The following is a 25,912-nucleotide window of genomic DNA, read 5'->3' as shown; positions in this document are numbered from 1 at the left end:
ATTGAAAGAATCCAAATTGCCTCTGGGAGAAAAAGAGGCTTCATACCCCAAGCCATGGAGGGTCTAAACGGAATGATTCTAGTGATGAGCAAATTCTGTAAGCAGAAAAGAAAAAACCCTTCAAGTTTGAAGGAAAGAAAATTCAAATAAGACAAGCTGATTCCAACATTTTGTGTTTATTGTCTTGTCTCCTCCATTAGATTGTAAGCACTTTGAAGGCAAGGTACCTCCTTTTTGTATCTTCAGAGTTGAGTATAGTTACTGGCACATAGGTGCTTAATAAACATTAATTGATTGACTGATGAAAAACCTGAGAAGGGAATGCAAAGCAGCTCAAGCTGAGCCCCAAATGCCCCTCCCCTCAACCCTGAGCCTGACCACCAGTCAATGAGAGTGAGACATTGGAGGCATGGGAGTGGGAGAAGAATTGTTCAATTCCTACCACCCCAAATCCCAGAAACCCAGGAAAGGCCGATGAGAACAATTGCCCAGGAAATAATAAGTGATGTTTTCTTGCAATGTTGTGTCTGGTTTGGGGTGGGGGTTGGTTTGGAATCATGGTTTTTAAGGAGTTCTTTGCCTGTTTTGTGACCTTCATCTCAATCCTGGGAGGGGGATCTCAGACCTGGCACATTCCCGACATAGCGTTGGCCTCCCTAAGTTCACTTCCAAGTGAGGTCGACTGATAGAGGAGTCCAAATCTCTACTGCCAGACTATGGCTTGAGACTTGGCTGCTCACTGCCACCACGTGGTTTCTAGCAAATCCTGGCATGGATTTCAGCTCTAGAACTCCTGGGGCTCACTCTCCTGAAGTCTGGAAGCTCATAGGATTGTAGCCATAAACAGTCTCCAGCAAAAGGTAGGAAAGAACGGACAAGGGACATACACACACACACAGAGAGAGACAGAGTAAGATACAGAGACACATGGGGGGGGGGAGTGGGAAAGGTCGGAAGAGAGAGGGAGAGGGGAGAGAAGAAAGGGGGGCATCAGTGGGACCATGAGTGGGAGGCCACTTGATGGTTCCAGCTGAGATGTAAAGACTTGAACATCACTTCTCAGGATGGATATTTCTCTTGCTTCCTCACTTGAACACAGTCAGGCTGGATTTGAATCTAATGATTTAAATGATCTTTCCTTTACCTATTTTTCAGGTGAGGTATATTAGAAAGCCTTATATTTTCTCTTGTTTTTCTTCAGTCTTTTGATTTTATTCTGTTTCTTACTGTCTCATGGAATATCTGATTTCTCTTTGATGTATCCAAGTTTTGGGGAATCTGTTGCTCAAATAAAGTTTTACCACTTTTTTTCTAAGTCATTGGTTTAGTTTTTTGTCTCTTGCTTTAGTCCTTCAAGGAGTCACATAGTTGTGGGAAATGCCTCATTTCCTGTGAGTCTCTTCATGTCATTCTGGGGTTGGTCTCTCTTGCCCTCTGAGCTGGATTTCGGGGGAACTTCTGGATCTATTAGTATTCTTTGCAGCAGTCATTGTCTTCTGTTTGCTTCTCTGTTGCCATGGCTCTCTGTAATAGGGTGTGCTTTTGGGTGTGCAATCCAGTTCTGTTCGGATCCAACCTGAGTCACCTCAGTTGCTCATCTGACCTCTTCTTCCCAGGGTATTTCTATGCCAGGAGTCCTGGTTGTGGTTTGAGGTCCCCCTGAACCTTTGAGTTCTGAAACGTTGGCTTCCTCTAAGGTGTTTCAGGAGAGAGCTCTAAGGACTTGGGTTCCCTCAGTCTGGGTCTGCCAGCATTGTTCCTGGTCACTTCCAAGGTCCTCGATATAGGTCCTTTCTTGGAGAGCTCTCCACTCACTGCCTCTTGAAACAGAGACAACCAAAGACCATATGTGTCTCTAGCCCATCTCTGCTCATCCCAGAGGGCTTTTTTCTGCCTTGTTGCCTGACTAAAAGCACCTGCTCTGCTGCTGTTACCTGTCTTCTACTGCCCATGGTGTTCTGGCTGATTTTTGGTGACTTTCTGTGGTAGATGAGGTCTCAGCCATCTTGATAGCTGTCTTCTCTAGCATCTTTCTGATATGTCAGATGATCCTTTCAAGGTCCTAATTCTCTGATTCTCAGAATCCATTAGAAATAGGCCAGCCTTTGCACACCTCTGCCCATGGCCTCCCATCTAATACACTCCCACCATTCATGAGGAGTGGGTGAAGGTCCTGGGGGGAAGGGACTTGCTCATGGTCACATGACCAGTATGCAGCAGAGCCAGGAACTGGTTCCATTGCCTTGGTTCCAAACCCTGTGCTTCTTCTTGGTGGTCTGAATGCCACCCAGGGTCCCAAGCAAATAGCTCTGGCCTCTGATGCTGGTGAATGTCTGAGTAGCCAGGCCAGCTGATGCTCTCTGGAAACAAAGGCAGGACTCCATGGTCCCCTACAAACACCCTTTGTTAGTTTAGGAACCTGCAGCTTCCCCCCTCCCATGGGAGGTATCTTGCTCTCCAGTAGCTCAGAACAATAGTGCGACTGTTTCAGGGTTCAGCCTCAAGGAGGGGGAGATGGCGGGCGGCAATGAATATTGGTTTTCCAAAGAGCCAGGATCTGCAAATGCCAGAGTGAACAATGACATTCAGGTGAAACTCATGAATTATGCAGGAGGGGCTGTGAGGAAATGCGGGTGCAGGAAAAATATATGTTTTAAATTTGCCTACTCTGAGAGGTGTCCCTGAGATGTCCCCTGCCGTTCCTTTGATCGCCATCTCTCCTCACAAACAGTAATTGCAGAATGCCAGCGTTTGTGCTGGGTGCCCCCATGAACTCTTCCTTCTTATTAAAGAACAATTTTTGGATCATTTCCATGGCAAAAAGAAAGTGACTGGGGAGATAAACCCCTACCAATGCACACATGTGCCCATGACCACACACATTTGGGTGTGTACAAAGCAGATTTCAACTTAAAATAATGAAGCACTGTCCAGAAATAACATCGGCACAGTTGATTGATGGAGTATATAGTGGAGATGGCTCTGAAGACATGGGAGAGCTTGAAATTGAAATTACTCGGAAAATGGGGCCAATGGCCCAGAGCCTGGATCCTGTATCCCTCAGCCTCTGGACCTGGGACTTCTGTTTACCAACTACAATGATAATAACAATATGAATATTTACATAGTGCTTACTATGTGCCAGACACTTTAGGAATATTGTCACAGTTGATCCTCACAACCACCCTGGGAGATAGCTTATTATTATCTCTATCTTACAGATCAGAAAACTGAGGCAGACAGGTTAAATGACTTGCTCAGGGTCACATAGCTTATAAGTATCTGAGGTTGGATTTGATCTCAGGTCTTCCAGACTCCAGGCCCAGCTCCAAGATTTTACTCTCCAGAAACTGAGTTTGTTTGCACAGGCAGCTTGGTCACAGATCAGGTTTGCTTTTTTCTACCCTGGATCTTAGAGATCATCTTGTCCAACTTCCCATTTCATAGATGAGGAAACTGAGGCCCAGAGGAAGGAAGAGAATTGTCCGGTGGTGATGGCAGCTGAGGATGAGGAAGGACACTTCCAGGACAGGCCAGGGCCAGGGCTCCCATGGTCAGGTCTTATGAGGGGCAGAAAAGAAGGAGGATTCATTAAGGTAAAAATACCTGCCAGCCTGGGGCCAACAGCAGCTAGGAATTCTTCCTGGAAACAGTCCCTGGACCTAGAGCAGAATTTGCAGTCCTGGTCCCTAGGGATCACCAATCCAGTCCCTGGAGCTTGCTGAGGCAGAGTGTGGAACTGTATGATCTCAGTGACATCAAGAAAGTCTAACTGAGGCCTGGGCCTGTGTCTCTGCATTGCAGCTGACCCCCTCCCCCTTGTAATTGTGTCCTGCCCTTTATGGGAGAGGTGCGATTCCCTGAGCTCCTCTGGTCTCCTTGTGGGACACTGGTACAGAGTGAGAATCTGACTCCATTTAGGTTCAAAGGGCCTGGATTCAAGTCCCAGGGGACCCTAGGCATCTCATGTTTAGGTTGAGGAAGAGGCAGCCCTGAAGCTGACTTAGCTTCACGCTGCCTCAGATTACATTGCCCATGGTTGGACGAGTTCATCCTCTCCATGGGAGAATAAAGGAGGAGAAAGCAAACTAGAGAGAATGGGGGAACTTGGACATCACACGTGGGATGGTGTGGGACTGTCTTTGGCATTGGTGAATGTCACCCTGATGGTTGGCTTATGTGCTCCCCTTCAGCTGAAGTCCAGAGTCTGACAGTGTCCGAAGCAGGATTGTGGCAAGGGCAGATCCAAGATTCAGTCTCACACCTGCTGACCTGCTTCAAGACTGAGTCCAGTGCTCCCATTCCTAGAGAGACTTGGTCATCAAGGAGTCCTTCATGGGCCATCAGATGAGCAGGCCATTTTACAGGTGGTTTGTCCCACATCACACAGCTAGTAAGAACTCAGAACTAGGTCCCCGACTCCAAGGACCAGCCATCCTCTCTCTGTAGCCTTGGCCAGGCCCTAGCACCATACCCTAGTGGTTTGTGGGTATGCAGCTCACCACTTCCCCACCCAGTTCAAAGTGGACTAACACAGTTGGGGAAATGTCCCAAGAATTTTATCAAGTGAAATATTTACCAGGACAATGGAGCGGCCAACACCGGCAAGCTCAATGCACCTGTGACTCTCTTTTGTGGCCATGGAGTCTGAAGACCCTGTATTCCAGTCCTCTCTCAACCTCCCTTCCCCTCATTTGTCAGAGGAGACCATTCATCCATCCATCTTGTGCCCGCTTCCCAGAGCTGCTGGGAGAAAGCACCTGAGCAAACATGAGAGTTTTCTAGAAACACAAGGGATCATTTCCACCCTTTGTTTGTTTGACGTTTTTCCCCATTACCTGAAGTTCCTTTTCTCCCATTCCGCAGAAAGTTCTCTTATAACAAAATGTTAAAAAAAGAAAAAGAAAGAAAGAAAAAATGACTCAGCAAAACACATCCCTCTTATCAAAGAACAATTTTTGGATCATCACCCAAACCCAACAGTATATGCAGTGTTCCACACCCACTGCCCCCACCTCTTCAAAGAAGGGAATAAGGGGAACTCTCAGCTCTTCTAGCCACATTCTTATTATTCCTGTGGCTCTCTTTTGTCTTCTATGGCACCACTCCTCCATTGCTCCATTAAGAATGAGCTTTGCCCCCTCACTCTCCCATCTTGTCTCCATTATTTCCTGTCTCCCTTGACTTCTCTACCCACTGTGGAGAGCCTTTGTCTCTGATTCCATCGAGAAGCTCCCTGAAATGTGTAGGTGAGGGCTGGCCCAGCTGGTCTCTGAGGGCAAGTCCACATGAATGTTCCATGATTCTCCGAGATTCTCATTTCATCAGTCCCAGTATTACGAGACTGGATGTCCCAGATTCTGTGATATCAGCAATCATTTCATGCCTATTATCTGATAGGGATACATGGCTCCCCTTTCATCCATTCTGTGTTTTAGCCATGCTCTCCTACTTGTCATATTATTTCAGTTCCCATTTCCATCAGTTGTCCCTGCTGCCTGGAATGCCCTCCTGCCTCATTTCCTCCCCTTAGAATCTCCACCTTCTGTCAAAGCTAAAGCTCAAACACCAACTTCTGTCTACAAGAAGAAACTTATTGTCTATATGTGTGTACAATTGTCTCCCATGTTACAGCTTAAGCCCCCTGAGGCCAGGGACTGTTCTGACTTTGTCTTTCCAGATCTCAGGCCATACTGGACATTTCATAAGATTGTCCTAACCTTCTGGCCTTGATTTTCACAAGGAGGCTAACATTTATCCATCTTGAAGTATCCTTTCTGGGGCTAAGAACCAGACTGCCCCTCCTGACTTCCTCCCAGCAGCCCTCAGAGTGGCCGCCCTACTTCCACCTGCTGGCTTTATTCCTTTAGGTTTGAAGAGTGGGAGGGAGTACTGCCTCTACAGTTGCCACTGGTGTTCTCCTCCCTCTGATCAGATGCTTCCTCATCCAACTCTGGTCAGTTTGAAGCAAAGCCTCAAGGGACCTGATTCCACCAGAAATTTCAAATCAAGACATTGGAGTGGGTGGAAAATTGTTCTGTACATTTCCTCTGGTCCCTGGAAGAAATGGACAGAAATAGTCCTAAGAATTCAGGGACATAGCATCGATCCGTACTCTTGATCATGGTGAGATGTGTGTGCATATGGATGTGTGTGTGTGTGTGTGTCTGTCTGTCTGTCTGTGTTTATTGAAAATGGGAAATGTTCATCTTGCTCCTTCACATGAACCCCAGGGTCAAAGCAGAAAGGGAACTAGGGAAATATCCACTCACAGGAGCACAAGAACAAACACCTAGAGCTGGAATTATCCATAGGGGTGGAAAGATCAGAGCTTAAAATACTGGAAATTGAAGGTCATTGAGTCAGTAGGGCAATAAGCATTTATTAAGCCCCTACTGTGTGCCAGGCACTGTGCCAAGCCCTGGGGATACATGAAAAAGCAAAAGCCAGTCCCTGCCTGTCCTCAAGGACTTTCCACTCTAATGGGGAGACAACGTGCCAACATCCACATACACACAAGCGATAGATGGGAGAAGGCAGAGAGAATCAGCAGAATTCTGTCGTATTATAGTCATGGAGGGGGATCAGAAGGGATTTCAGCTGGGACTTGTGGGAGACCGGGAGGGGAGATGAGGGGGCAGAGAACTTCAGGTGGTGTTGGGGAATGGAGCATTCTATGAGAGGAGCAGCCAGTAGGCTGGGGTCACTGGACCTCAGAGCATGTGGCAGGAAGATGTAAGAGGGGGTTGACTGAGGAAGGGCTTTGAAGGCCAAACAGAATTCTCTGTGTGCTCCTGGAGGGGACAGGGAGTCCCTGGAGTCTACTGATAGGGAAGAGAAACGTTTGGAGTTGTATATGGCAGAGAGACTGCCTCACAGGCCGTCCCCCAGCCTGGAATGTTCTCCCTCCTCATGGCCACCTCATGGATACCTGGATTCCTTCACCCCACCTTCTGCAAGAAGTTTTTCTCAGCTCTCAATCTTAGCCCCTTTTCCTCTGAGAGCAGCACTAGTTTACCCTGTACATATCTTGCTTGTACATTACTATGGCATGTTCTCTCCCTAAATAGACTGGGAGCTTCTGGAGAGCAGGGACTGTTTGTTTTTTGCCTTTCTTTGCATCTCTAGCCCTTAGCACAGTGCCTGGCACATAGCAAAAGCTTAATAAATGCTAGGTGGCAGACTCTGCTAATTTGACTATGGTTGGATGGAAAGAGATGAGGTAGAGAGACCTACTAGCAGGAAATCATCAGTGATGGTCTGGGCATGAAGTGACAAGGGCCTTCTCCAGGGCCAGTAGTGTCAGAGAAGAGGAGGGGTCCGGTAGCAGAGATGTCATGAAGGAAGAAAGGACAGAACTCAGGAACTGATTGGCTGTTCAGGGTGAGGGAGCCAGGCTCCTGGGTGGAATCTTGGGAGGATGGCAGTGCCCTCCCCAGGAATAGGGAAGGGAGGAAGAGGGCAAGATTTGACAGAAAGAATAAGGAGGTTGTCTGGACTAATCTACAGGACATCTGGTCATCCAAGGTCAGCAGAGAGATTAGAATAGGATCAGTAGGTGTGAGCCTCATCAGCACAGGGTTAATCATTGAGTCCAGTTGGAGGTGAAGAGATAACCCAGTAAAGTAACACAGAAGGAGAGAAGAGTGTCTAGGAGAGTCCCCTGGGATACCCACAGTTAGAAGGCGTGGTCTGGATGACTGTCCAGTAAGGGAGACAGAGAAGGGGCAGTCAGAGAAGGAGAAGGAGAACCAGGAGTGGGCAATGCCAAGAAAACCTAGGGAGAAGAGGCTGACCAATGGTGTCAAAGACCACAGAGAGGTCAAGGACAATGAAAATGGAGAAAAGGCCATTGGATTTGGTAATTAGGAGAGTTAGCCCAGCCAGTCATCTCATTTTACAGATGAAGAAACTGAGGCTCAGAGAAATCACACATGTAACAAACTTCAGCAGAGGCAATGGAGACCGAGATGGGAAGATTATTTCCCAAGACAGAACTAACCCAGCATGTCTGAGCAGAAAGGGACCTCAGGGCTGCCTAATCCAATCCCCTCACTGAGAGTGAAAAATGACTGTCCAGGGTCGCAGAGGGAGCATACACAGAAGAGTCCATCCAGCCTCCTCTTTTTATGAAGTCAGAAACAGAGACCCAGGGAGACTAAGGAAATCCTGGCTTCCCTCTCTGGCTAGACTCCTTCCAATATGTGGTACCTAAAAACCCAGGACCAGTAGGATGAGTCTGCCCAGGGTGGCACTTAAGAAAGCAACCATTTCAGAGCAGCAGGAGGCAAAAACCCAGAAATGGACCAATGATGGTGTGCACATCTTCTGCCCACCTCTGCCAGAGGCCGGAGTCCAAGCAACGTGCGAAGAGCCGAGAGTGCCAGATGCCCAAGTTGCATGCCAGGTCCCAAGGCTTCTCAGAATGTCCCACATTCTAAGCTAAAAGGAGCCAGGATTTCCAGAGTGGGCAGGAGAGTCATCAGGTGAATGGGAGAGGTGACAGGCCAGACTTAGGAGACAGGGCAGGCAATGTCCAGCGTCCCAGGCAACTAGGCCTCTACAATGCCCTTGTCCAATCCCTTCATTTTCCAGTGGAAGAAAGTGAGAGGGAAAAGGACCTCCCCAAGGACACACAACCAATGAAGGGCAGAGCTAGAAATGGGTCCAACCTCTTCCTACTGACTGCAATGGGTAGGGAGATGGCTGAAAGACTGTTGGTTAGTGCCATAGAGAAAGGTCAGAAAGCAAGTTTAGGACAGCAGGGATTCCAGTGGACAGTGGTGATGCCAGGGGATGAGAAGCACTGACCTCCAGCCACCAGGAAAGAAAAGGCACAAGCACAAACCAGTTTTATTTGAGAATGACTACTTGTAGACTACAGCCAGAATTCTGGTCCAGGAGTCAGGGAAGACCAGAGTTCAAATCTCACCTCAGGCACTTCCTAGCTGTGTGACCCTGGGCAAATCACTTAAGTTCTGTCTACCTCAGCTTCCTCACCTGAATCATGGGGATGATAATAACAGCACTGACTTCACAAGGTCCAGTGAGATAAATGCTGCCAACCTTAAAACATCATTTGCTATTTTTCATGCCAAGGCCACCCAGGTCATGAATGGTAGACCCTAGATCTGAATGCAAGCGCTCTGACTCCAAGCCCACTTTCCACTGTCTGCAGTAGAGGTCACTTCCAGGACTGAATCTATGATCCTTCAAGTCAGTGAGTCAGAGAACCTGGTAAGAGTTCACAGAAGGTGCCTGTGCCTGAAAGCTGTACTCTGGTGTCTGAAGGATTGCCCTATGCTCAGCTTGGCCCCAGGGGGCAGAGCTGCTACAAACAGAGGGGAGTCCAGGCAGATTTCAGATGAATGTCAAAAGGCCCTTTGCTAGTCAGAGCCAATTCCCAAGAAGGGAGTGGGCTATGTCCTGAGGAAATGGACCCCTCTGAAGGGAAGCTGGAGGTCCCACAGCAGGGTTCAGGCTCAGACTTCCAGGCAGGAGGGAGCTTAGACCAGGCTTCCAGAAGTCCTGGCCAGCCCTTCTCCAGGAGAGAACACGATAGCCTCTCAACACTGAGGTAAGTGAGTACTGCACCAGGTTGACTTGGGAACACATACCCACAAAGCACCAGGGCACCAGGGGAGCCCAAGAGCTCACCAAGAGCAGCAGCAGCTGCTGCTGCTCCTGTGATCCAGCAGGCACTGGAGCAGAGACCTTCCAGGCTTCCCAGCAGCCACAGCTCCTGTGATGGCCCAAGTGGGTAACAGCCTTTCCTGTCTGAGGCTCCCTCAGCAAGCACCCTGAACTGTAAGTCAACCTCACAGACTTAGAACCAGCAAGGACCTGGACAGGGCTCCCTCCATCCCCCTCTGCTTTCATTTTCTCTAACAGCAGTTCTGTTGATTCTGCCCAGCACCAGTTATTTCAAGACACACTCTCCCATTCCTACCTTCAAAAGTGGAGCTTTCCCATGTTAAATCAAGGGACAGTGAGGTGGCCAAGTGAATAGGGTGCCGGGCCTGGATCAGAATTCAAATCTAGCCTGATAACTACTAAGTCATTTAACTTGTGTCTGACTCAGTCCTCAACCGTAAACTGGGGATAATCACAACACCTATCTCCCAGAGTTATGAGGACCCAAAGAGAAACTGTCAAGAACTTAACAGAGTACCTGGCACATAATAGGTGCTGAGTGTATGTTACTTGTTGTTTTTTTTCTTTTATTATTATCACTTAGGGCATGGGGAGAGGTTGGTTCTTCCTCACTGGAGAACTTCCCTCACAGCATGAAAGGATGTCTGATCAGGGAGGGGATGGACAGAATGACCCCTGATGTCTCTTTCAGCTCTCTGGTTCTGAGTTTTTATGAACAGGAAAGAATAGGTGGTGTCAAGGATGCAGCAGTGGCTGACCTTGGCTATAAGTCATACCTGGCCATGCCCTTTTGGGATCTTTGTGCCTTGTATCTTCAAGCAGGTTCCCAGCCCAAACTGGCACCCCAGGCTCCCAGGAGTACCCAGGGGAAACTTCCCAGGGGTCCTCAGAGCCCTGGAGTCCCCAGCTCTGCCTCCACAAGGGCTCAGCTGGCTTTCTTGTGCCCTGTCCGTACCACTTGTGAATAGAGCTGACCTAGGCAGCTTGGAATTCAGACTCTTCCTTTTAGCTGGTGCCTTCAGGCAGCTTCATGGTAAGAAAAGCTCCAGCCTTTCTCAAGGCTACTGGGAGCACCTGCTGCCTTTCTGTGCCTCAGCTCCATTGTCCTGCCTCCCTGAGAGTGTGGACAGTCAGAGAGATGGGTCTATCTTCTTATTTCAGCTCTCTCTCTCTCATTCCTACTTCCTCTCCCTTCTCCTCTCCTGGGGCTGACTCTTCCACGACCTCCTCCACCACGCCATGGCTGGGAAAGCCAGAAACCACCAGGAGCCTCTGAAATTGTCAATCGAGTTTAATGCATCATAAAGAATTAAAACTACAGAAGCGTACTTAAGACAAACACTTTTTTCTCTATGCGTACTATCCACAGGACAGTCTCCTTTTGCAAAATAAAAAAAAGCAGAAAAACGAAAATGAAAGCCAAAGGCTGCATATGACCAGTCCCAGGCCACAGCACCGGGGGCCATAGCGCTGGGGAGGGTGGGTGGGGAGCACTGGGGAGGACCTCGCAGCACCAGGGAGGCAGGGCCCGCAGTGCTGGGGAAAAGGGTGTCCTGTAGCGGAGGGGGGGCGGGGCGGGGAAGGAGAGAAGGGGGGCAGCCACCGCCTGTGTGCCTCCTTGTAGTGTTCCCATTGGATCCGCCCCCAGAAGAAAAGACCATGAAACCTGAACCAAAGTTCCTACTGCAAGCCCCCTTGGGATGCATATAAATATTGGCTACAATCACCAACAATAACAATGGCGTTTCTTTAATCCACTTTGTTCGTCAATAAAAGAATATAAAAATCTTGTTCAACCCAGTGTTAAGTGTATTAAAATAGATCTGTATCATACGTTCCGCACAGTTTCTCCCGGAATGGTGAAAATGACTGCAGCGCCCATGAGCTGCCTTCAGCTGCCGGTTAATAAAGACCAAGCCCCTGACTGGAGGCGCCAGAGTGGCTCATGGGATACGGCACCATGGGATCTTGGGATGTGGCACACCCTTATCCAGAGACCTGTCCAGAGGCCACTTGGGCCGTCTGAGCGGATGGACATGACAAGGATTGGCAACTACCTGGCAGAGGCTACTGAGCCCCGGGGCGGCTCAGCGTTGGCCTCAGAAAGCCTGGCTGCCTTGGACTCTCAGCAGTACTTGCTGCGAATCATTCGGAGGCTTGAGGGCTTTCTCGTCTATGCTCTTGCCACTATAACATTTAATGACCAAAGAAAGGACTCATGACTTGCACACCCTTGAAATGTCATAACCCAGTCCTCCTTCTCCTCCCTGATTCGCTCCCCCCACCTCCCCAATCTTCGAAAGAATCTCTGGATTCCTCTAATGAGATTGCCTCTCTCCCCTAGAGGCAAGTCAACCTTTGTCCTGGGCCACGAGCAGCCATGGCCCTGCAGGGAAAGAGCAGCGATTTTTTTTCCTTCACATTAAATATCTTTGCAATAAAAACACAGTACAAAAATGTAAAAGTATTTTTTGGCATAGTGTCCATACTGGCAAGAAACGGAAAAAATGGAATATTTATTGGCTCTTTCAAAGGAAAATCAATATCCCCCCTAAGGCTCCAATTCCAAAGTCAAATGATTAAAAGCCTCAAATCTTGCCGGAAGAGCTCCATTGTCCGGGTTATACTCCATCAAACTCCAGGAGAAATACATCAATAGTAAAAGTCAAAGGGACCTGGGAAAGTGAAGGGTTCACAGTCAGAGCTCCTTCAACACTTCAGAGTGTCCTCTCAACTCCACTAGAAAGGCTAACTGGGTTGGGGGGGCTGGCTTTTGGCTTGCCTTCTGAGTACATGCCCATTCTCTTCAAGGAAAATCCCATAGAAGGGTCAGTGTGTGTGTGGAGGGGGAACTCTGCTGGTGTCCAAACTGGAATCATTACCCGCCTCAACCCCAGTGCCTCAACCCCCAACCCTCCCACAACCACCCTCAGTCAAGGGGTACACCTCCCTGTCAATGGGCCCTGGCTTCCCTCCCCCCAGCTGGCTCTAAAATCTACTCCGACTATTACTAATTTTCACTATGTGAAATTCTTAAAATTCTCCCCTCCCAGTCAAATGCCAGTCAAGATGTCTGTTCATCCCAGCAGAGGACCACTCTTCTGCTCTCCCACACTCTCTTCTTTCCTCACGTCGATTCCTTCCTTCCCTTCATTCCTCTTGCTTTCACTTCTTTTCTTCTCCTTTCCCTTGTTCCTTCCCCTTTCTCTCTTGTCGCTCATCCACCTCCCCTCATCTCTTTCCTTCTCTTTCTTCATCTGAAATTCCTCAGGGCATCTTGACCAGTGGACAGTGTGAACCAGGGAACCACAGGTCTGCCAAGGAGTTGGCCCCTTAGAAAGGGGACATGGCCTGGGGGACTTTCTGTGAAGGCTCATTTTCTGGGTGCCTACTCCCCAGTGCCCCTCACCCCATGGGGTCCACTCCTCACTGGGCTTCAGTTGTTCCCCTGGGCCTGCTTGAGGGCTGTGTGCATGGCCATGGTGGCAGAGGTGGTGGCCGGCTTGATCCAAGGCACAGCCAGGAGTGAGGAGGCAGAGGCAGTGGTGGTGGTCATGGTGACCTGAAGCATCTGCTCATTCTGTATCAGCCGGAGGAGAGCCCGGAGTCGCTCTAGGGATGACTGGGCCCCCTTCCGCTGGGCGAGCAGGTTGGTCTTGAGCTCCAGGCATTTCTATACAAGGGAGCAGAGAGAGGATGAAGATGTTGCCCTACTCAGTGCCCTTCTGTCCCCCAGTGTGGCCCCTGTGGGATGGAGCTTGGAGACCTCCCTTGGTCTAGAGGCAAGGAGACACTAGCAGTAATTGTGGTTTGGATGTCAGCAGAGCCATCCTTCACCTACCCACATACAGCCTAGAAAGGACTGTAGGAAGGGGAGGGGGTTCCCCTGCTAACTCATGATGTGTGTAGTCCTACCTGAACAGGTCAGTTAATCAACCTGTGCCTGGATCTCCTCATCAGTAGAATAGAGATCAATTTGCATCTACCTCCAACCCCCTCTTACTGTAGGGGAAGCATCCGGAGGAGCACTAGGAACAAGAGCCCTTAAAACATCTGCAGGGGATAGAAGCAGGTCAGGTGACCTGACACCTGAGTCAGGAGTGAAAATGCCCCAATAAGTTGTGGGATCAAGGCTCTAATTTCAGACAGATTCAGGTTAAATGCAGATCAGACCATGTAACGATCCAATAGATGGACTTTCACTGAGCCAGACGGAAAGGCCTGCACGAGCCCAGGTACGGGAGCGGGGGAGGACGGGGCTCAATGGTGTTTCCTGGGGAAAAGCTCTCCAGGGTCCTAGCGATCCAGGGGCTTAACAAAAAGTTAAAAGAGAAAAGCTCCCATCATCAGCAGTGACGTTCCAGGGCCCTCACTACTTACAGCCAACCCTCTCCCTCAATCCTCAGAAACATTTACTGCATCAGGAGCCTATCTTGGCTAAACCCTGAAGAGGTGCTCTGTGCACAGTAGGTGTACAGTCAAAGTAGGATGAATGGCTCTTTATTTGTATCTGTATTAAATCCCCTCACTAGGCAGAAAACTCCCTGAAGGCAGGGCCAAACCTGTCTCCCCAAGGTTCCTCTGGGTGGAGCCCACAGGATAGGAGTAAGAGCCTGGGCTGAGCTGGGCTGGTTTGGTCTGCTTGGGGCTGCCGTGACTAGCCTGGCCTGAGCTGGCCTAGAGTGAGCTGATCTGGCCTGGCCTGAGCTGGGCTGGCCTGGGATGGCCTGGGTTGAGCTGGCCTGGGCTGGGCTGGCCTGGGCTCACCTTCATGGCAGTGGTTAGCAGTCGATCCTTCTCCTCCAGCTGCCTGTGCTCACCCTTCAGCTCACTGCTTCTCTTGAGGAGTTTCCTCTTCTCCTCTTCTTTGACTAGGACAAAAGAAGCCCCCATCCGGGCCCCAGGGTCAGGTGCAGGCTCAGGAAGGAAGCCAGGCTGGCAGGAGACACCTATCATCCTGGCCACACTGGCCCCAAGTCTTGGGAATGGGCAGCACCCTTTGGGATAAGCTCCACCCTGGCCCATCAGCCCCAAACAACAGAAGCAGAGCTGTTGAAGGCACAGAACCCTGGCAGTGTCTCTTCAGAAATGTTCTTCCAGCTCTCCAAACCTCAGTTTCCTCTCTTGTAAAATGCTGATTGATGGGATCATTGGCTTCAACAGGCCTTTTAGTACAAAGAGGAGGTAACTGAGGCCCAGATTGGGGAGGCCATAAGAGGTGATGGTGATTTCCATAGCCCCCACCAATCTGTGGCCCTTTCCTCCGGCCCCTCTGCCCCAGGATGATAGCCCAAGCTGGGCAAAGAGAAGCCCTGACCCTCCTGACTAGCCATGGGCTGTTGAGAGTCAGTCTTCTCTGCAACATGGAGCCATCCAGGACTAGAATACATTGAACCCTACTAGGGGAGGGCAAAGCCAGAGGTGGAAAGGGAGCTTAGGATAGAAGTCAGGGCTCCTGAGGTGGAACTATGGGACTCTACCTCCTCTGTCCCATGGGAAGGGGGCAGCACCCCCTGGAAGGGACTCCTGGCTCTGCCCCATGAGCTCCAGTGGGTTCCTTCCCCTCCCCTTGATGGCCCTTGAGGACCCTGCCAGGTCTGGAGCGTGTGACCCAACAGACCTCGAGCCCTGTCCTTACTACTCCAGGGCTGGCTCTCTGCTCACAGTCCTCGGCAGAGGGGTCCAGACCCCAGGTGCACTGGGGGGAACACTGAGGCAACAGGCAGGGTCTGGGTCCCTTCTCTCTGAGAATGACTCCATCACATCCATCCAGGCCTCTTACCTGTTTTGTGGGTAACATAGGAGTGGACAATGGTCAGCATTCCTGTCCAGGGCACATTTCCATCTTTGTCCAACACCTGAAAGAAAGATGAGAGGGAGCAGATGTGGGGGCCTGATAGTGAGGGACACAGGAAGATGAGGCCTGTGCAGGGCAACCCATGGTGCAGTGCCCAGGGTCTGCCATCCCTACCCCAGGAATTTGGGGCAACTCCCCCTGATGGACCCAGATGAGGTTGGTGGAGAGAGCCAGACCCCAGGGGAGCTGGTCTAACCCTGGGCCAGGCCAAGCCAGCCTGGGCAGCACCCAGAGGAAGGAGACCAGCCACTGATGGAGGAGACCAGACCAGACACAGCTAGAGAGCAAGGTCTGGGTCCTCTGACCAGGGCTAAAGCCTGGGGGAGGTGGGAGGAGGATGCTGCATCTGTCATTGGGCATGTATAAAGAAAGGATCAAGCACAGGGATTAGCCTTGCTCAGAGGGCAGAATGAGGCCTGGGGGAGTGGAAATTCCAGGGAACAGAGTCTGGCTCAACACAAGGATAAACTTTTTGGAGAATCAGAGCTCCTTGAGTGTGAAAGGGGCTGCCTGGGTGGGTAGTGAGTCCCCCATCATGGAAGTGTTCAAGAAGGACTGGAGGATGCTTGTGAGGAATGCACAATAGTGAATTCCTGCTCAGGTTGAGGACTTGTCTCTGAAGTCCTTGCCAGCTCAGACACCTTTAGACTGGTTGCTGATCTGGACTATCTGCTGGCCTGGTACAGTTGGGCAGCTTTGCCAGTCACTAAGGGAGTGGAGTATGGTGAAATAAAGAGAGCTATTGGCCCCAAGATCAAAGACCCTGGAAGTGGGGCAAGATGCCCCAGGGGTTGGGGCCTTGTGTGTAGATGTCAAGCATCTCTCTCCTCCCTCTCCCTGTAAGTCACTAAAGAGGAACAGAGAGAAGGGGTGAGAAGAGGGAGGGGCCTTCCATCTGGGCATAGGTTGCCCCTCTCCACCCCTCACGCCCCTTTCCCTGTCCAAGCGAGGCCAAGGCCCTGGTGTGTAGGGAGAGGATGCCCCTTCTGCTGCTGGACAGCTCCAGTGTTGGCAAACTTTCACACATGCTCAGTACTTAACTGGTGTCAGGCAGACCCTGTATCATGGTTACAAAGACAAAAAGAAAACAGGCCCTGCCTTCAAGGGACTGGCACTCTGGTATGGGACAGACTTACCAAGAGAGAAACAGAGACAGGAGAAGTAATGTAAGAATAGTAATTGGAGGAGGGAGGATTAGGGTTAGATTCAGCTGCACTGGCAGCTGGGGGATGGGGGGGAGGCCCAGGAGAGACCTAGGGGTGGGGCCTGAGCTGAGCCAAGAGAGAGGGAAGTGAGGAGGGAGGGGGATGCTCCTGGGATGTGGAACATCTTGGACAAAGGTCTGGAGATGGGAGAGGATGACCAGTAGGCCATTTGGGCAGCAGCCCAGAATGCATGGAGGGGGCTCATGTTGCAAACAACAAGCCAGGAAAGGCTAGCTAAGTCTCCATCCCTGGAAAATTGGACTCACAGTGCTGTGGGTCCAGAGTCCCCAGGGCTTCCAGGACCTATTGGTCCAGAGACCCTACTCCTAGCCACCTTCTCTGTGAGACATGCTGCAGCTGGTGGATGCCCACCGTGGACCCAGCCTTGCCTTCTGTAACTACTCTGAGGAAGAGACCCTGCCTGCCTTCCTCCCCAACTGTCCAGGCTCAAGATCCTTCCCACCTCTGCCTAGGCACACTCCCTTGCCCCCACCTCTACCTAGGCATACTATCCTCTACCTGTCCCTGTTCAGCCTCAACTTCCCCTTCACCTCTGCCCAGGCATGTTTCTCTCCCCCTGCCCCTGGTTGGCCCTACCTTCTCTTGGCACTTGGGACACACCCAGACACCCTTGGGTGCAGTTTTGAGTGGAAGGTTGAGGCAGCTGAGGTGGTAAGCACCTGGGCAGGTGCCACAGGGCTGCAGGTCGGAGCCTCTCTGACATATCACACATACCTCCTCATGGGAGATCTCATTCTGAAAGACAGAGAAAGAAGAGATAAGGCTGGAGGGGCCAGATGAGGAGCCCCAGCCCAGTAGCACAGAGAGAGGTCACCCTGATGGAAGATCTGCCCCTTATAAGCCTGTGACTGTGGATGCTCAGATGAGAGAAACTGAGACCCAGAGAGGTTGTACCCTGAAGGGCAGGGCTAGCCTTGGATTCCTTATCTAAGGGAATTCACTCCTGGGAACTTCAGCTTCCCGTTCTGTGCCATCCCACTCCTCATCTGTTTCTCTGAAAGAAGTTGCAGGCCCACCCAAAGTAAAAATCTGGGGCTTTCCAGTCACTGGAGCTGGGAAGTCCCTTCTCCTGTCTAACTCACACTGTCCTTGGCCACTCCATGCAGAGGCAAAGGCTCTGACACTAGCTGGGGCAATCCTGGGCAAATCATTTTTCTCCCCTGAGCCTCAATGTCCACTTCTGTACAATGTGGCTAACTGAGCTTGGATCCTAGAATTGAGGTGGAAAGGAACTTGGGGACCATCCAAGGCCCTCTACCCCATTCAAGGGGGCAGAATTTGGATTCTCAACCCAAAATTTTTAACCTTCAGGTGCTTGTGAGAGGTAAGGGTTTAGAAACCTTCCTTCACCCTGGCAGTAGGAATCAAGATCCTTCTGTGGCCTCTGATGACCAAATGGCACTCACAGATCCTCAAGGGAAGTGCCTTTGCTTAATGGAGGAGGAAGGTATGGCTCAGAGAGTCTGAGGGACTTGTCCAAGGTTAAAAAGTCAGCTAGTGGCAAGGCCATGTCTAGAAACCAGGTCAAGCCTAACCCAACCTTGGGCTCTCTGCACCTACATTACTGATCACCCAGGACTTCACCTGTCCATCGGCCTGGAGCTGACTATTAATGTCTGAAATGCAGAGCCCAAGGCCTTGGGAGGCCCCCAAAATTATAGGGGAGCCCTGCCATGACCCTGTCTGTCTCCTTACTGAGGCAGGGATATGTGTACAGGCATTCCAGAGAGACTTGAAACGATGAAGGATGAGATGCAAAAGGTTTGCTGCTTTCTCCGCCACTCACAGGAAATATAATACACAGATATGACATCAAAGCCTCAGAATATGAGTCAGAAGGGACCCAGAGATGAAAGGCTCTCCAACTCTAAGGGATCATCCAGCTTCCACACAGCCTCTCCCCAAATCCCTGAGTACTTCCATTAATCAAGGCTGAACCCTAGTGGACCCCTGCCACCCACCAGCTGGGGAGCAGCCTGGTTCCCAGATGCCAGTTTCCCAAAGTACACCCCTGCAGACACACATACACTTAAACACTCACACGTTGTCACTCATACACACATTTACACATATACTCACTCTCATATATACTCACACATGCACATACACACATACATTCACATTTACACACACATACATACATATACTCACACACACATTTTCATATTCTCACACACACAAGGGCGATTCATATTGGGTAACACATACCTTCCAACAGGGCTCCTCATTTGCTAATGCATGAAAGAAGGGCAGAGAACAGTTAGTGGAGAATGAGGAAGCTCTCTGGAGGCAGGACTACGGAAGGGAAGGCAAGGCCTGAACAAGGAAGGGAAGGCAGGGGAGGGCTGGGCGAGGTATGAAGCAATGGCTCAGGGCCACCATAGCAGAGGAGGGGGACATTCCAGGGTCTGCTGACCTGGCCTAAAGGTGGCCAGGATTAATGCTACCCTTCTGGAATGAGACTAACCTGATGATGTCTCTGGCCTCTTTAATCCAAGTGTTCTTGGTCCTCACTGAACTACCAAATGGCAAAGCTGGAAGGAACCCTAAACCCAGCACCTGTCTACCCTTCATCTAAATGATAGGGAAACTGAGGCCTAGAGAGGGAAGTGATTTGACTGATGTCACAAGGTAACAGACCAAGAATCTGACCCCTTTACAGTGACCAATTCAAGAACCCATAAAAAATAGAAAGTGAAATAATTTTGCTTTGATCTGCATTCAGACTCCATCAGATCTCTCTCTCTCTCCCTCCTTCCCCCCCCCTCCCCGCCCCGGAGGTGGATAGCATTTGTCATCATAGGTCCTTTAGAGTTGTCTTGGATTGCTGAGAATAGTCAAGTCATTAGCAGTTAATCATAATACAATATTGCTGTTACTGTGTACATTGCAATCTTGCCTAGATCATGGAAATGTCACTTTAAAGAGCACTGTGAGAAAGTCAGAAGATGTTCTTGGCAGGGGAGATGGCGAGGAAAGGAGAAACAGGGAAAACAGCAGGATCCCAGGATTTGGATGTCCCCAGGAACTTTGCTTAGTTTCAAATTCTTGCAGTGGTTCAGGGCAGCTGACCATGGTGCTGCCAGTGGTCCTGGGGACTGACCGCTCTGACCAGAGAACAAGCCTCCACAGGGGCATTCCCTTCAAGCACGCAGGGACCGAGGGACAGGGAACTTACCTCTTGTTGACAGGAACAAAGGGCTGTTTAGGCAATTGGACGCCAGGCGTTTCCGCTGCAGAGGATGAGAAAGCATGCACGAGTACCCTTAGCTACCCAAAAGTTGCCCCCTCCAAAGTTCTTCCCTGTCTCCCTATTCTTCACCTGGCTCAGTGCCTCATACCCAGAGACACCAAGAGAGCAAACTGTCATGATTCGTATCCAGCTCCTAAGTTGGGGGCTCCTCTCACTGTTCCAGAAATAAACCTAGTGCTGACCTTCCTCCCTCCCCACTTGCTATGATGAGAAGAAAAATCTTGACTGGCAAAGGGCTTAGGTAAACCAAGGAATAAGTTTGAACTCTGGACAATTCACAAAGAGACTGATATTTTCAAGAAGTCCCCCCCCCCATTTTGCAAAGCACCCCCAGCCTCAGCAGGCAGAGATGGCAGAGTCCCAAGATAATGCCAAGCCAAGCACTGACTGGATGATAGCAGTGCCCATTGTACCTGGTACAGTGGGATGAGCCTGGCTCTGGAGTCAGAGAGCCTGGGTTCAGATCCCACCCAGCACTCCCTTTAGCAGTCTGACCTTGGGCAAGTCATTTAACTGCTCATGTTTCCATTTCTTCCTCTGTAAAATGAGGGGATGGGACTCAATAGCCTTGTCCATCACTTTCAGTTCTAGAGTAGGGCTCTTGTGAGATCTCCTTTGAGCCCTGAAGCAGCCCTGGGAGGTAGGTGCTATTGTTACAGATGGGGAAGCTGAGGCATTGCATAATTAAGTGACTTGTCCAGGGTCACAAGCCTCATAATATCAGAGGTGAGATTCAAGTCCAGTCCTCTATCCAGTGCACATAAGCTGGAATGTTAGGCTTCACCAAGAGGAGTTGCAGAGAGAACAAAGATGGAGTGTGTCCACTACACTAGACTGGATAGTAGGATGTTGCAACAGGGGGAGGAACTGAATCCAGTCCTTGCGAATGTCATGGTTGGGATATTTCTAGGACAATGCCAGGGTCCTCCCCAGATACCTGCTGTCCCCTTGGCTGCCATCTCCTCACCCACCTCGGTCTCCAGGAGGCCACTGTATGCTGGATTCGCTGTACTTCTCCTCTTCCTCTCCTGGCGCTTGCTCTGGATTTCTGGAAGGGCAGAAATAGACAATACTCACCCTACATTATGGCCTGGTATCATCCTCAAGGGCCATTACCCTCCCTGGCCATACCCATTTCATTTCCCTAACACAGTCACAACCTCCTTTGGATAATCAAGGCACCAAGAAGTAGTATCTGGCACATCCTGTGGTTCCAAACCAACCAGGTCATGGGGGGTGGGGGCAGTCACAAAAGCCACACTTTGCACAGCCAGGCCAGCCTCTTGCTGGGTATAGGAGTCCCCTCTATAGCTTCCTTGACAGGTGGTAAGTCAGCCAATCTCTACTTGAATAACTCCAGCAATGGAGAGCTCACTACATCACAAAGCCACTCAATCTAATTTTGGATATCTCTGATTGGTGGGAAGTGCTTCCTTTCTAGTTAGCCAAAACTAGGCTCTGCACCATCATCCCATTCCTCATTCTGCGTCCTGGGGCCAAGAACAAGGCACTCTTCACTAGGACAACCATTGGAACCATTGACCCATCAAATGAAATACATGAGATATTTGTAAAGCACTTAGCATAGTTCCTGGCACATGGTAGGTGCTTCATAAAGGTTCCCCTTTCTTCCCCTTCCCAAAGCCCAGCCCATCATCCCTTCCAACCACAGACTCTAGGAGACCTTAACCCTAAATTCCTGATTTTTCCTGCATATTTTTCAGTATGTAGAATTCTACCTATCTTTTTCCTGAACCCCGTAAATTATAAGAATGGGGACTAGACCTACCTCTAGTTTCACTGAGGTCAGGGAGAACCTCAATCCACCCAGGCACCTCAGCACCTTCTCTGAGGATTACTGTCTTAGAAAGTTGCCTAGCACTGAGGGGTCAAACTCCTCCTCAGCCCATACTGGCAAAACTCCAAAGTGCAACCAGAATCAGATTAAAACATGATTGGGAAATGTTCACCAATATAAAAAAGTACAATGAAACCAAGATAATGTTCATTTGTGGTTTTATAAGTCACTGGGATTAGGTAACTTGCCCAGAGTCATCCTCTACTTCTCTGTCATGAATCATGAAGTGTAATTATCCTTTCCCTCTAAGATTCACATCATGTCTACTTGAATCATCCCCTTCTCCTTGTTGGTGAGCATCAGGTGCATGCAAGCAAGTCCTCTTGGCTCTTCCTCAACATTTGCCAGAATTAAGGATTAAGGAGAGCAAAGAAAATATTAGCTGAGAGATGGAACAAGATGGAGAGGGAAATGGAGGGGGAAGGATAGAGAGGGAAGGAGAGATAGAGAAAGGGGTAGAGATAAAGAGACAGAATGAGGGATAGAAAGAGACAGAGAATGAGGGATAGAGAGAAGAGAATGAGGGAGGGAGAGACAGAGAACAAGGGATAGAGAGACAGAGACAGAAAGAGAGCTCGGGCAAATGTCCAACTGACTGAAGTCTGCCCATCACTATTACACAAATCAATCAATCAATCAATGAGTATTCATCAAGAACAGCATTGTAGCCCAAGATTTCTTTCCAGATGGTCTTTAGTTCACTCCCACAAAAGATTCTTTCAATCTCTCTCTCCAATGATATTTCCTAACACTTTCCCCATGTTTCTCCTGATGCTATCTGGACTTCTTTGCATAATGTGTCTCCTGAACCTGCCCAGCTTCGCTACCATCCTGCCCTTCATGTTTGTCGAGCTGCATTGCACTTCAGGGGATTTAGTGATTCATTCCATGCCCCCCAGGTGCACAAGCAGGGGCTGGGTGACACTTATCAGGCTGGGTGGAAAGGGGGTTCTTTGGGGGCAGGGGGAAGCCAGACTGGAAGGCGGCTGAACTCTCTTGCAATTCTAAGGTGTTCTGATTCTGTGTGGGCTCTGAGGACTGGAAGTCAGCTGACTGAGTCTTCTCATTGCAGAAAGGAGGAAACCAAGGCCTAGAAAGGGGATGAGGCTTTCCTGAGGTACCACCACCTGCCTGCAGCCTGGCCTGAGGCCCACCCTGACTCTCAGGGTCAACCTCTGTCTGCCCATCCCACCAAACCCCTGTCTGAATTGAGGGAGTCCTCCCCATCATGGCCTGGGCCACTGAGTAAGGACAGAAAGAAAGAGCCCTTGGGCATCTTACCTTCTAAGTGTTCTGCTGTGACCAGGCCTAATGCTACCATGAAGGCAATTTTCTGAGGGGAAGAAACACACAGAGAAGAATCAGTTTGACTGCTGCTGTTGTCTCCAGACCTTGAAGGAACCCAGTATTGGAGATGCATTGTTTAAGTGGACACTCATCCCCAGTTTGAACATTCAGCCTTGGAATCCACAGGAGGGAAGGAAAGAAGTGGGGATGGCAAGCTGAGTACAGTGTATGGTGTCAGCAAAAGGACGGAGGTGGGAAAACCCTGGACAGGACCATGGTCACAGTCTTTGATTTTGCTGAAAAGTACATCAATCAATCAACCAGCAAGAACTTTTCAAGCACCAACTTTGTGCCAGGCCTACTATGCTCAGTACTAGGGCATCCAAGTCAAAAGTCAAAAAGCTTGTGCCATCAAAGAGCTTATGTTATAAAGGGGGAAACCCCATGTAGGTATGTAAGAATATTTGTCAGATAGAACCACACACACCAGCCAGTCTAGGGGGCTGCCTAAGGCCCTGCTAGCTGGCGGGGGTGGGTTGGGAAAAACCCCCAGCACGGTTAGAGGGAGGTTGGCACTGGAACTGGGTCTCAATCTCAGTGATTCCAAGGGGTTAGAAGTAGGGGAGGTGCAGCTGTGACAAAGACATCAAATGCAGTCTGATTGGACCAGAGTGGCTGGAAAGGGCAGCTGGCATCAGGTTGTGAAGAACCCTAAATGCCAAACAGAAGAGTGTCTGTGTCATCCAGCAGCAATAAGGCTCATTGGCTTTTACTGAGAAGGGAATAGATGTGGCTGAATCTGAGCTTAAGAAAAATCAGTGTGGCAGGTAAGGGAAAGATGACCTGGAATGGGGAGAGATTGGAGGCAGGCAGACCCTCAGAGGCATGGAGAACCCACTGGGGGCAGGGCAGACCCCCTGAGGACAGGCAGACCCCCCCCCCCTCCACACACTCTCCCAGACAGATCCTCTGGGATGCCGTTCCAATGGTGCTCAGACTGGAAATAAAATTTCAGAGAATTGGAGAGCATATGGGGGTAGATGCACTTAACAGGGAGTTCTCTGAAATACGGAACAGAAGACACACCAGGGAAGAAAAGGCCCCCTGGGGAGCACCTTCAATGCCTGACAATGGAGCATAAATTCAGAGAGAATCATTGTATCAGATGCAGTGCAAGCAGCCTGGAGTTCAGCTGCGGGAGGGACCTGGGCTTATCCTCCTGACAAGCTGTTGTGTGACCCTGCACAGACAGCTCAGCCTCTTCCAGTGCCAGGGTCTTCTCTACACAGAGAGGACAAGGACGATTGTGGCTGGCTCTGGGGGTCATCATAAGGATGGTTGGGAAGTTCCAGCAAATTTGGAAGCTCGAGAATATCTGCAAGGGCAGGAGCACCAAGGATCTAAGAGCAAGACTGTCAAGAAGGAAGCAGCTGGAAAGTGTGAGTGAGGCCAGCATTACCAGCATTAGCAGGTCCTGCTCAGGACCCTGGAGCCATGTTTCTAACCTTGCCTTGGGAGGGTTCTCCAATTTATTTCTTCATTGACTGCTCTCAAATCCACAAAGCCATCCCCACTTCAACTCACATCTCTTAACATCTCTCTCCACTCCGTCTCTCCTACAATCTTTTTCACCTCTCTCTCTCTCTCTCTCTCTCTCTCTCTCTCTCTCTCTCTCTCTCTCTCTCTCTCTCTCTCTATCTCTCTCTCTCTCTCTCTCTCTCTCTCTCTCTCTCTCTCTCTCTCCATCTTTCTGTCTCTCTCTGTCTGTCTCTGTATCTGTCTTTCTTTGTCTCTTTCCCTTCCTCCTTCCCCTCTCTTCCTCCCGCTCTATCTCCCCTCTCATGCACGTAGACCGTACCATTCTATCAGAAAAATAAACTTTCATAAGGATTTTTACACGGCCATTTCATGTTGTAATTGCAAGTTCTCTTTAAGTCATTAAATGAATTTACCCTCATTATGTCATTAACTGTAATTACACTAATTGTATACAAGCACAATAATCAACCAGAATTTACTTTAAAGAAACAAAGAAAACTGACACAGGCACTTTCCCTGGAAGTTCAGGTTGATGAAGAGAAAAAAAACCTGAGACAGGGTTTGATCAGGGTGAGAGTGATGATCACCTGGTGCACCCCACCCCCTTCCCCAGCCTGTGATGACCAACACACCTGGGAGACACTGGGGAGAATCAGTTCTGAGACCAATAAAATCCTGATGTGTTACAGCCAAGAGAGGTTTTAGAACAGGGGATGTCAGAGCTGGGAGAGGTCTGAGGACAGGGAAAGTCAGAGCTGGGAGGGCCCTCAGAACAGGCAAGGTCAGAGCTGGTTGGGGTCCTAGACCCTGGTTGACAGGGCCTACCACACTAAAAGATCTCAGAGTACAGAAGCAATCTAGCTAAGTTCCAACCTGGGCATCACCTGGCTGCAGGGTGACAAGTAGGGACAGGGACCCTCCACTTCTGCCCATGTCACAGAGGTTCTGTGGTGTGATCCAGAACAGAGAGTCCCCAGGACAGGGAAAGCAAGCAAGGATTCTCTGAGAATTATTCCCTCATTTGCTTGAAGTTTCCAGTTTGCAAGAATTGGGTGGACCTTACAGGGATCCAGAGGGCCATGGACAAGGAAAGGAGGGAGGGGCCCTACTAGCCCAAGCACTGGGCGCCAGGTCTATTGTCCATGAGTGTCCCCAGAGAAGCCAGACTCAGAACCCTTCTTCTCTGAGCCCCCTGGAGAGGGTGGTCAGCAGCCTGGCATCTCAGAAGTGAGAAGGAT

The 25,912-nt window shown here is 49.9% G+C and overlaps 1 protein-coding gene across 2 annotated transcripts in view; it reads right to left on the bottom strand.

Moving 5' to 3' along the window:
- Positions 1 to 10,927: 10,927 nt before the first annotated feature.
- Positions 10,928 to 25,912, bottom strand: part of PHF21B (PHD finger protein 21B) — a 134,252-nt gene continuing 119,267 nt past the window's right edge. The window contains exons 6-14 of one of the 2 annotated variants that reach the window (XM_072596623.1): positions 23,130 to 23,181; positions 20,962 to 21,038; positions 19,916 to 19,970; positions 18,946 to 18,968; positions 17,314 to 17,472; positions 15,437 to 15,512; positions 14,422 to 14,525; positions 13,085 to 13,327; positions 10,928 to 12,329 (exon numbers count right to left, since the gene is read on the bottom strand). In XM_072596623.1, the coding sequence (XP_072452724.1) occupies positions 13,091 to 13,327; positions 14,422 to 14,525; positions 15,437 to 15,512; positions 17,314 to 17,472; positions 18,946 to 18,968; positions 19,916 to 19,970; positions 20,962 to 21,038; positions 23,130 to 23,181 (783 nt within the window). In that variant the 3' untranslated portion in view covers positions 10,928 to 12,329; positions 13,085 to 13,090. Of the gene's footprint in view, positions 12,330 to 13,063; positions 13,328 to 14,421; positions 14,526 to 15,436; positions 15,513 to 17,313; positions 17,473 to 18,945; positions 18,969 to 19,915; positions 19,971 to 20,961; positions 21,039 to 23,129; positions 23,182 to 25,912 lie in introns of both variants that reach the window. The other variant, XM_072596622.1, reaches the window with a different exon arrangement.

Source organism: Notamacropus eugenii, chromosome 3 (genome assembly GCF_028372415.1).
Source record: "Notamacropus eugenii isolate mMacEug1 chromosome 3, mMacEug1.pri_v2, whole genome shotgun sequence".
Lineage (NCBI taxonomy): Eukaryota > Metazoa > Chordata > Mammalia > Diprotodontia > Macropodidae > Notamacropus > Notamacropus eugenii.
Note: the sequence above shows the minus strand (reverse complement) of the source record. Positions and strands in the feature narration are given on the sequence as shown.